The sequence below is a fragment of the Petaurus breviceps genome, unplaced genomic scaffold (genome assembly GCF_028583685.1).
Source record: "Petaurus breviceps papuanus isolate PSGF00001 unplaced genomic scaffold, PetGlider_PUasm1.0 174, whole genome shotgun sequence".
Lineage (NCBI taxonomy): Eukaryota > Metazoa > Chordata > Mammalia > Diprotodontia > Petauridae > Petaurus > Petaurus breviceps.
In genome coordinates, this window is record NW_027185761.1 from 61,357,946 (window position 1) to 61,370,197 (window position 12,252).

General features: G+C 45.4%; 1 protein-coding gene across 3 annotated transcripts in view; it reads left to right on the top strand.

Moving 5' to 3' along the window:
* PDE1C (phosphodiesterase 1C) overlaps positions 1-12,252 on the top strand; it is a 551,686-nt gene that overhangs the window by 193,644 nt on the left and 345,790 nt on the right. For all 3 annotated transcript variants that reach the window (XM_069084304.1, XM_069084302.1, XM_069084301.1), the window contains one exon: positions 5,054-5,104. In XM_069084304.1, coding sequence (XP_068940405.1) covers positions 5,054-5,104 — 51 coding nt within the window. The remainder of the gene's footprint in view (positions 1-5,053; positions 5,105-12,252) is intronic.

Here is a 12,252-nt window from a genome sequence, read left to right on the forward strand (position 1 = left end):
AGTAAGTCTGTGTCATTTCTGTCAGAGGTGGTGTGGTCCTAGGGGCCTGGGGCTCCCTCCCCACCCCCAGCTTTGGAGATGGCAGGGACACTAGGCAACCACCTAGTCCAACCTTCCTGTTTTATACACACACACACACATATCCAGAGAAATTATTATAGATATATTTTATATATACCATTTTATAAAAGCATCTATACATATACTTATACAAACATATATATGCGTGTGATATCAATAAGAAGAGAGGGAGAAGAAAGGAGGAGAAGAACAAGAAGGAGGAGGAGAAGAAAGGAGAGAGAGAGACAGAGAGAGATAGAGAGAAACAGAGAGAGATAGAGAGAAACAGAGAGAGATAGAGAGAAACAGAGAGACAGAGAGATAGAGACAGAGACAGAGAGAGACAGAGAGAGATAGAGATAGAGAGAGACAGAGAGATATAGAGAGAAACAGAGAGACAGAGGGATAGAGAGAGACAGACAGAGAGAGATAGAGAGAGACAGAGAGAGATAGAGATAGAGAGACAGAGAGAGATAGAGAGAAAGACAGAGACAGAGAGAGATAGAGAGAAACAGAGAGACAGAGAGATAGAGAGAGACAGAGACAGAGAGAGACAGAGAGAGATAGAGAGAGACAGAGACAGAGAGAGATAGAGATAGAGAGAGACAGAGACAGAGAGAGATAGAGATAGAGAGACAGAGACAGAGAGAGATAGAGATAGAGAGAGACAGAGAGCCCTTTTGAAGTTGGGTTTTATAACTTGGTCTGATTCGTTTCATCTCCTCAGCCACAGGGACATAGACTGTCCAAGAAGAAAAGGCTCTTGGACACGGTTTACAGTCTCCAGCAGACAGCACCTGGACAACTAACTGTACAGGTTGTAGGACTTAAGATGCTTTAGACCAGGGTGAAGAGTGAGCTCCACCTTCTGTTTCTTCAGGCTCATTACAGAATTACAAGATGCCGGTGACGGTGGAAGGATGTTGTGCCAGGGACCTGAAGGAAAGGCTTTCTGGCCAAGTGGGTAGAGAGCCTACATCACAAATGACCTGAGTTCAGGTCCTGTCTCTGACCCATAAGTGACATAGCTGTGTGACTCTGGGCAAGTCATTAGTTTCTCTGTGTCCCAGGCAACTCCAAGACTGATGTTATAAAACAAGGGCTGCTCTGTCTTGGCAGAAGGAATTTTCCTACTTGGGAACTCCCCACACTATTGAAATCCCAAGTTTGGACCAAATAAAACATGTGAATACAGTTGTTGAATGTAAAATTGCTTTCATTCAGTTCTTTAAACTCAAGAGACATGTAGACATTGGCTGTCAGTAGCATATTTAAAGGGCTGGGTTCAAATCCTGCCTCGGCTGCATACTCCCTGGGTGACCTTCAGCAGCTCACTTAGCTTCCCAGTTTGATTCCTTCTAAGTAGAATGAGGGCTGAGGACAGCTGAGGTCTCTTACAGTCCTAAAGGTATGATCCTCTGAGCCAGGACTGAAGACCCTCCTCATGCTTTGTAAACTGAGCATTTGGGAAGTATTTCTGTTGTTCTAATGCTCTAGCTGTCTTCTCTACGATTCAGTTCAATTTGATTCAATATTTATTTATTGAGCACTTAGGTGCTGGGGATACAGAGACAAAAAATGAAGTGGCCTTTCCCTTTCCTTCAGGGAGCTTCCACTCTACTGAGGAAAACAACACATGAACTGACAAGAAAATGAAAAATGTGCACAAAGGAAGTTGGCATTTGTAAATCCTTGGTCCGGGAATGCCTTCCTGCTTCACTTTTTCATCCCCAAGCCCTTCTCTTCCTTGGAGGCTCAGCTCAGTCGTGGAAGCTGTGGCCAGGCTCCTGAACACCCTGGGGAGGTCAGAGCAGGTCTTCATGCAGGAAGCGACTCAAGTTGAGCCCTGAAGTGAGCTGGCAATGCCAAGGGACAAAGGGGAGCCAGGGTTAAAGGCATGGCGGCAACCTAAGCAAAGACATGGGAATGAATGGGAGATAGAATATTGTGTATATGGGGAGGAGGGAAAGGGCCACTGTGGCTGGAATCTAGTTTCAGGGAAGGGAAGAGATGCACAAGAAAATTGGAGAGCCAGGGTTTATATCATATACTAGAGGAAAGGAAGGACAGCTAGGTGTTGTAGCAGATAGAGCTCCAGGAATCAGGAAGATGTGAGTTCAAACCCAGCCTCTGCACTAACTAGCTGTGTGACCCTAGGCAAGTCACTTAACCCTGTTTGTCTCAGTTTCCTCATTTGTAAAATGAGTTGGAGAAGGAAATGGCAAACCACTCCAGTATTTTTGCCAAAAATCCTCGAAGGGAGTCACAAAGAGTCAGACATGATTGACAAAAAACTGAACAAAGGTTCCATTTGGGAGGGTCTGGGACCTTTCTTGCAGGGCAATGAGAGACCTGTGCTATTTTGGCAGCTGTGTGGGGAAGAGTCTGGAGTGGGAAGAGACAGGAGGCAGGGAGATAGATCAGGAGGTCATGGAATAATCCAGATGAAGGTCTGGCCCAGAGTGATGGCCCTGGGAATGAGGAGGAGGGGGTGGATATTGTGGGGGATGAATCAGTAAGATGTGGGATCTGATGGGATAAAGAGGGCAAAGGAGAGGAGAGAGTCCGGATGGCTCTGAGGTGGTGAACCCGGGGGGCCAGAAGGCTGGAGCCAATCCTGGATGGAATCAGGAAGATGGTTTGGCCTGGGGGTCAAGGTGATGGTTCTGTTTGGGTAAACTAAGTCGTCGTCTCCCACATCTTGTGCTTGCTCTGATTCGTCTTTAAACTCAGAGTAAGATACTTTTCAGGTCCTCTCCCCAGGGGATGACCTCATGTACCTCATGGGATCTCAGTGTCGCAGTGGCCAACAAGGCTGTCTTTGAGCTCTTGCAGGGCGGCTGCTGTCTCCAGTTTCTCCTCTCTCTGTCTGGTTTGTACACGGTTGTTTGTAGGTATCTCCCTCATTAGACAGACTGGGTTTTTGCCTTTCTCTGTGTCTCTAGCACTCAGCACAAGTAGGCACTTAAGTGCTGACTTAACCCTCATATAGAAGGGGGGTGGCCTTTTTCCACTTGGACCCCATGGGCAGAATGAGGAGGTTGCAAAGAAGTCAGTTTAGGCTTGAAATAAAGAAAAAAGTCCTTACCACGAAAGCACAGGAGGCCTGGCTTTGAATCCTGGCTTTCTCCCTCTCTAGTTGGGTCACTTTTACTCTCTGGGACTCAGTCTCTCCATTTGTAAAATGAAGGGGTGGAACTCAGGCTCACAGTCCCCTTCCTGTGCCATGACTTTATTCCATCATGGACAAAAAAGGCACATGGCCTTTATTGTGAGGTGATGTGTGGGAAGATAGGGATAGAAAGCTGGGAAAAAGATATCTTTAGCTTGTTAAGCAACTGTGTGTGTATGTACACATGTAAACAGACACACATGCATGCATATCTACACGTGCACATGTATACACATGTACATACATTATAGGTACCTGTATGCCTACATTTGTATACGTACATATGTGTATCTATGAACATACATGTATATATTGAAGAAACATTTCTATAGCACTTACTATGGGGCAGCTAGAGGGTGAAGTGGATAGTGCACCAGGTGTGAAAACAGAAAGATCCATCTTCGTGAGTTCAAATCTGCCTTCAGTAACTTACAAGCTGTGTGATCCTGGGCAAATCACTTAACCCTATTTGCCTCAGTTTCCTCATCTATAAAATGAGCTGGAGAAGGAGATGGCAAACCTCTCCAGTGTCTCTGCCACGGAAACCCTGAGTGGGGCAGGAAGAGGGCGACAGGACTGAACAGTAACAGCGGTACTTTCTGAGTGCCAAGCACTGTGCTAAAAGCAGAGGTAAAAACAAAAAAAGTTATAGCAGCCTCTGCCCTCAAGGAGCTTATATTCTACTGGGAGAGACAACAGGTCTGGGTGGGGTTGGGGGCCTCCAAAGGTCTTTGGTCTGAAAAGCTACAGGCATGATGAGGAGGGGCCTAGGGAGGTAGATGGAGACCTTGGCAGTGGGACTGATCATGATTTCAGACCTGGGGTGGCCATCCAGGAGGAGGGAATGAAGTGAAGCCTGGCCGTAGTTTTCTGGGAGAGATGGTCACCTCTATGGAAAGTGAGGTCCCCAGGCAGAAGGCCTTCCAGGTCAGGACTGGGGTGGAGGGTGGGAATGAGGAATTGGAGGGGAGATTGTGGTTGATAATGTTGCAATTTCCTTGGGCTTCTCCTGAAAACCAGCCTTATTTTTAGATGTTTCATCATAAATATAATATTTGACACCAATATAGCCAGCTAAACTTGCTTTATAATTCTGTACATGTAAATAAATTTATTTTAACACATAAAATATCATAGCTTTTCTTAAATCTCCATAGGATCTCGATTCAGATCCCACCCCCATCACTTATTACCTCTGCCATAGATCTAGCGCTGGGAGGAAACTTAGAGGCTATCCCTCCTTTTTAAGGCGAAGGCCAGGGAGGTGGTGACATGACTGATCCTTGGGAAAATCACTTCCTCTCTGGGGCTCACTCTCCTTGTGTGCCAAATGAGGGGGCTCAGGACCTCCGAGGGTCCTTCCCTCTTCTCCTCGGGCCTTCTTCCATGCATCGGTGTTTTTGTCCACTTGTCCTCTTTCTTCCTCCTGGATCATTGGAATTCTTGTGCCCCACATTCTTTCGGGCCTGCCTCCTTCCTTTCTAATTCATTCAAAAACACTTTCCCAGATATCTTTGTTCCTTATATTTCCCAGTTTTATTGGTGCAATAGTATTCCTTTACATGAATGAAGCACAATTTATTGAGCCATTTTCCTGCTGTTGGACATTTAAGTTGTTTCTTGTTGTTTTGTTTTTCATTTAGATAAGGCTGCTATAATTTTTGAACAGAGTCCCTTTAAAATTTTGGCTAACATATAACAATTTCAAGGACATAATTATCGGTCAGAGCCCTACTCATCTATCTGCTTGGATTTATGTTGGCTCATTCTTCTAGCATGTACCATGATCTTAAGTGTGTTTCTCTCTCTTTTTTATTCTAGTTGCAAATGAGGCAGGAGACAAGGCTGCCAGACCCCTTGCCCGCTTCTCTCGTAAGTACAGTCTCATTGCTTTACTCTTACTGGTGATCTTCACTTAACCTATACTGGCATGTCATGGGGGAGAGAGGGCAGCGTTCTCCCTGTGGCATCCTTGCATATCATGTTTTGAGGTCTTTCTTTGACTCATGAACCTGAGGGGATCTGGGGGGACGGTGGTCCTAGAAGAGGCTTGGAAGCAGGGTCATTGTTACTGGACGCTGCTGGAGGAGAGAAAGGACACAGGCTAACAATTGCACTTATGGTTGTATTGTCTCCCCTTGACCTAACCCCTGTGGAAGATAGGCCAGGCCCTTTCAATCTGCTTCATGTTCAAGGATTCCTAGTAACGATTCATTATGGGACAGCCAAATCAACAACAAAATGTATCTGATTAACAAATTCAGGACTTCTTCTCAAGGCTGTTTCCCCTCAGGTGACTTGGAATGTTTTATGGACAACGTTACTTTTTGTGTTCCTTACAATGTCACAAGTGGGTTTGAAGGATCTCCAAGTTTAGACTGTGAGAAAACCAGAATGGAAAGGAGAAATGACCTGCCTCAGGCAAGACTGAACCAGAAGTAAACATAGCTCCTTTAAATTTTGATGCCCTTGGGCAAAGACCCTGTCACTTCATCTTAGTTACAGCTCTGCTCATGACTGGCTAATGTCTGTCTTTCATCACCCAAATGATTCACGAGTCATTTCTCCTTCTGCTTTCTCCTATGATGGCCTTCCCTTCTGTCACTCCCTGTGAGAAGGCAAGGGCCTTGGTACAATTGTGCTAAAGGATAGTGAGGCGTATACTGTAGTAGAAAAAATCCTGGATCTGGAACCAGAGGATCTAGGTGTGCATTAGCTCTGTCTTCTTACCTGTGTGACCTTGGGCAAGTCACTGACCTTCTCTGGTCTTCAGTCCCCTCCTCTGTAAAGGGAGGGGGTTGTACATGATGGCCCCTGAGACCTCTCCCAGCCCCAGACCTGTGGATGGTGCACGGCCCATCTCTCTCCAGGAGGGAGCCAATGGAGCAAACCCTTTGATGATCTCTGGGTCAGGCTGCCTTGTCATTGGACTGTGGCCCAATAGTTCCTCCTGAACGAATGAAGAAAACAGAATTTGTTATTGTTGTGGCTGTTCAGTCACTTCTTACTCTTCATGACCCCATTTAGATTTTCTTGGCAAAGATACTGGAGTGGTTTGCCATTTCTTTCTCCAGCTCACTATACAGATGAGGAAACTGAGGCAAACAGAGTTAAGTGACTTGCCCAGGGTCACACAGCTAGTAAGTATCTGAGTCCAGATTTGAACTCACAAAGATGAGTCTTCCTGACTTAAGGCTCAGCAGCATCACCTAGTGGTCTACTTTATAGACTAAGCATGGGACATGCAGGGTCTAAGGGAGAGAACACGGAGTTGGGAATAAGAAAATGTGGGTTCTCATCCTTACTTCATTACTGTTTCGTTGAGCAAATTATCAAGTTTTTGCTTCAGATGTCATAGAGAATTTGGGGAAGATTTCCAGCATTTTGGGTAGAACCTCAGGGTGAACTTAGCGCCTGGCATAGAGGAAGGATCTGCTGACCAGGGTGGACTGAGACCTGTATCATTGGTGGGAGCATCCAGATGGATGAGATCACAGCCCCACTGGACAATTGAGTTTGAACTTGCAAAACATTCCAGTACACTCTGTCAAAGGGCTTAGTCTAACATGTGCCTCCCTCACCCCTTCTCTCTCTCTCTGGTCTCACCATTTTTGGACTGCTTTCCCTGCAACTATTTTTACCCAAATTTGAAGAAAATGCATGATAACGAAGGAGACTTAATCGCTCCAAATTTTAAAAATTGTGTAATGAAGCCCTTGCTACCCACATGCGACATTATTCATTGGCCTCCCACCTGGAATCATTATTTCCAAAACGAGTCTTGCCTCCCCCAGTTCATCAGGGATGACGAATATACTGTGAGAGCCCCATCCATGTTCCCATCCCCAGCCCAGCATGCAGGCAGAGGAAGGAGATGAAGCCCTTGCTCAGCTCAGCTCGACTCCCTGTGCTGAGAAAGCTGGACCCAGCCTTCATCTCAGTCTAGTTCTTGTCCAGTTCAGCCCCAAGCCACTACCATTCCCTCAATTCTGCAGACATTCAATGAGCAGCATCTGTGTGCCAGGCACTGGGCAGATGGCTCAAAACATAACCGGCCCTGTCCTCAAGGGACCTGCATTCTGTTTGGGAGAAACAATGTGTTCACAGACAAGCAAACCCAAGGAAAGGGCATCCCCAAAGTTTTAGTGCCATTTTAAGCTACTGAGACTTAGAACAGCACGAAGACTTGTATAGAATAAATACAAAGTGATTTTTAAGGAGGAAGGGCACTCATAATTGGGGAAAATGGGACTGGTCTCCTCTAGGAGGTGACCTCTGAGCTGTGCTTTGAAGGCTCCTAGGGATTGTGTCTTGTAGTCATGGGGGATGGCTTATGTAAAAGTGTGAAGGTGGGAGACTGAATGTTGTGTATTGGGAACAGCACATATGCTAATTTGGGTTGGAAAATCTCATCATAAGATATTGGAGTTAGGAAGCCCTGGGTCTGAATCCAACTTTAGATAGACACTTATCAGCTGTGTGAACCTGGACAAGTCATTGTCCCCAGCCATTTTCTCTGGTCCTTGGTTCCTCATCTGTAAAATCGAAAGGGTCAGACTGGATGGCCGCTAAGATTCCTTCCATCTATGATCCAATGATCAACGCCCACTGCTAGTGGTTCTCCCTGTGTGACCTGGTGCAAGCCCTCCTTCACCTTCCTGAGTCTCAGTTTCCTCATCTGTAAAAATGAAAGGGTTGGACTAGAGGATCCCTAAGGTTCCCTTCCAGCTATGATTTGCAAGACTGAAATGGCCCTTGGAAGAGGGGTTCCCATATATCAGTAGCAAGTTCACCGCAGTTCAGAACGTGCTCCGACAGACACCTGCAAATTCACATGCCTGTTTGGAAGGAAAAAGCTAAGAATGGGTAGAATGTGAATGAGGTGAGGAGCGAAGGCAAGAGACACATCAAGATGAAATGATCTAAGTAGGAGTAAACTAAAGGTTGGGTAGAGGGGAGAAGAGAGGGAGGGAGGAAGCAAGCTTGAAGTCAGTTCGCTGAGTTGGAAGGGTATCCAGCATAGTGACTGGTGCATAGTGTGGGCTTCAAAAGTGCTTTTTCACTCATGCATCCATCTATCCATCCATCTATCCATCCATCCATCCATCCATCCATCCATCCATCCATCCATCCATCCATCCATCCATTCATCAACCTATCTATGCATTCATTCATTCATCTATCCTCTCATCCATTCATATACCCATTCATTCATTCATCTACATATCTATTTATTCAGCCATTCTTCCATCCATTCATTTGATGACAGGCTAGCTCCTGGAAATCATTGGTGCTACTGATTCCTGGATAGGGACACAGAGAGCTTCCTCCATGACGGGAGTGGCCTTAATGTAACATTTGTTCTTGGTACTTTTCTCAGTGTACCTCATTTGAAACAGCCTTTATGGGGACTTTAGTTGGCAGGGGTGGGGCAGTGTAGTACAGTGGGATAAACATTAGCCTTGGAGTCCAAGGAACTGGGTTAGAATCTCAACTCTGTTACTTCGGTAGGTCTTAGTTTTCCTTTCTGTAAAATGAGAGGGTAGAGTATATGACCTCTAAGCTCCCTTCCAGATCTGAATTTGTGAGTGGGACTAGCTTTGGATGCTGTTTTTCCTTAAGTGACTGGATGATAGATTGTTGGGATGGATGGTAGCAGGAGATTTGGGTTCAGAACCTCATTCTGTTGCTTACAATCGGCATGACTTTGCCAGTTCATCCTTTTGAGTCCCAGTTTCTACATCTCTAAAACAAGGGGATTGGACCAGCTGTCTGATGAGGTCCCTTCCAGCTCTGGAGCTGGCCGCTAGGTGGTGGAGCGGCTGGCTAGGGCTCTGTACTTGGAGTTAGGGGTTCTGAGTTTGAATTTAGCCTCTGATAGTTACTATGGGGCAGTTAGATAGTATTGTGAATAGAGTGCAGGATGGAGTCAGGAAGACCTGAATTCAAATCCAGCCTCAGACATTAGCTGTGTGACCTTGGAAAAGTCACTTCACCATGCTTACCTCAGTTTCCTCATCTGTAAAATGAGCTGGGGAAGGAATTGGCAAACCCCTCCACGATCTTTGCCAACAAAACCCCAAACAGGGTCATGAAGAGTCGAACACTACTGAAATAACTGAACGAGAAGTTACTATGTGTGTGACCATGGACAAGTCAATTAACTGCAAAATGGGCATTGTACTAATGCCTTGCTCACACAGCTGTGGGCATGGGATGAGTGATTTGCAATGAAGTGCTCTATTTGGGCAAATCACTTAATTCCTCTGTGCCTGTTTCTTCCTGGATCAGATGAGGAGGCGAGGCTGGTCTCCCTCTAAAGTCCCTTTAATATACAAAGCTTTCCCCTCATGGATTGCACTGGATTCATAGTCACTTAGTCAGTAAACAAGCATTGAGTGCCAGCCATGTGCCAGGCTCTGGACTAGATTCTGGAGATACAAAGAAAGGGACAACACATAAATAATTATGCACCAACAAGCTCTGAATGGGATAAACAGGAAATAATCAATGAAGGGAAGGTACTAGAATGAAGAGGGACTGGGAGAGGCTTCTTGTATAGGGTGAGATTTTAGCTGGGACCTGAAGGGAGCCAGGGGAGCCAGCAGGGGGAGAGGAAGGAGAGCATTCTAGGCATGGAGTGACATGGGCAGACTTAGGGTTTAGGAAAATCGCTCTGGCAAGTGAGTGGAGGAGGTTTAGGGCAGGGAGGCCAAACAGCAGGCTTAAAAGAACCTTGTGTGACAGATGAGGAAACTGAGGCAGAGGAAGATAAGTGATAAGATAAGGCCAGGGGCAAGCAGCTCACCTCAAAAAGTCAGCTAGAGGGCTGGAAGAGGGCATCCTTCATTACGCAGATGCAGAGACTGGAGTCACCCTCATAGACAGTGGCGGGGGTAGCATTTGAATCCAGGCTCTTTCCGTCATACCTCACTGTTTCTTCTTTGGAGACTCAGCAGAAACCACAGTGTTTACTATTGAAAAACATCAAAACAACAACATATTTTTTTTAGAGGCTAGGGTAAGGGCAGGAGTGGGAGCAGGTGTGCATTCTGGACCTGTTTCCTTCATGTAGGGAATGTCCAATAAGGAAACTCCCACCAATGCTTATTGGCAACTGTTCTGTAATTTGTAGTCTTAAAGAGTTGGGTAGAGGAGGGGGACTGAGAGCTGCCATTGTAAGGAAAGCCCCAGGTCATCCATAGCTTCTTTCCTCTCCCATTTCCACTCCTGACTCTCCCAACTTTGCCTATCATGCCCAATCCTCACCCAACCCACCACTTTTTTTCAACTCCTTTTTACTTGTTGTCTTCCATCCCCCACTAGAATATAAGATCCTTGAGGGCAGACCTACCCTTTTTTCTGCCTGTATTTGTATCCTTGGAACTTATCTCCTCTTCTAGACCTTCCCCAAATCACTCCCTCCCCACACCAGTCAGCAAACTCTCCTTTCCAGTTCACATTGTCTGACTGTATTGTGTTGTCTGCATTTTTGCCTCTCACTTACCAACATTCCAGCCTGTCCCAATTCTTTTTACATCCTACATTGTCGACCAGTCTGTCAGCTACTTCTCTCCACTTTGTGTCACCTATAGACTGGATGAATGTGCCTGCCTTTTTTTTATTCAAGTCATTGAAGCAGTGTAGGCAGAGATCCTTGGGGCACTTCCCTGGAGACCTCCTCTCATGTCAACACAGAACTATTCATGATTATTCGCTGGCTTTAACCATCCAACCAGTTCCTGATCTCTTGTCTGGCTCACCTCTCCATTAAAAAATAAACAAGCAAACAAAACACAACCCCACGTCCCCCCATCAAAACAAGTACAGGATGAAAAGAACTGATCATCCTTCCTTCTTCAGTCAGTCCCCCTTGATTGTCAGTCCCTCCAAGCTTTCAACATCCTCTCCCCTCCGGTTGTAATCTCTCCAGTGTGTGCTTGGTCTGGCATTGCTGTTCTCATGGTTTTCCTTGGTGACATTTCTGCTTCGTGTAGCGTGGTAGGGATGGAGGTGTTAGTCCAGATTCCATTGTAATTAATGAGGAACAGATGTTATTAAAGAAATGGTGACAGATTGGTTTGATTTTTCAATCTGATTTGTTTCCTTCCACTTTTGTCTCTTGCTCTTTGATGCTCTGGTGCAGCGGGGCGTCTCTCACACTGGGCTTTCTGCAGACTTTTTTTTAACCTTCACAGCTCTCAGCTGTTTAGTGAAGCAACGCTGCTTGTAATGTTCCATTGTCTTCCTTTGTTAACATTTGGAAAATGAGTTTATTTGTAAAGCTAGCGCCGCCCTTGCCTGTTGTCCCTCACTGTCAAGGTCCTGACCAAAGTGGCTTTTGGCCTCTTCTGACCTCATGATTAGAGCATTGGCTCAGCTTCCCAACACTGGCTTAATTAGTGTGTGTAGACGGTCTAAAATGATGGGATTTTTATCCTCCAAAGTTGCTTCTCTTTTTTAAAAATAGATTTTCATAAATATATTTTGCTTTTATATTACCTACACTTCCTCTGAATTCTCTCCCTTCTCACTCCCAGCCATCCCTTATGACAAAGATTTATTTTAAAGAAGAGAAAAAAATCAGCAAAACCCATCAACACATTGGAAAAAACTAACATTAATAATAATAGCTAGCATTTATTTAGCATTTTAAGTTTTGCAAAGTGCTTTATAAATATCATCTCATTTAATCCTCATAGCATCATGAGATAGGACTATTACCTTTATTTCATGGATGAAGAACTGAGGCAGATGGCGGTTAAGTCCTGGAAGTGCCCAGGGTCGCACTTCCATCCACTGAACCACCTTGACATTTTACAAGCAAGGTCTCCCCCACCCCCCGTGAGCTCCCTAGACCACTCCTTCCAACATTTGCAAAGGAATGGGGGGGGGAAGATGTCTCCTCATGTCTTTTCTATAGGGTTAAGCTTAGTTTTTGTAATTTCCCATCATTAAGTCCTTCTCTCCACAAAATTTTAGTCACCATGTAAATCTTTTTCCTGGCTCTACTTCCTTCA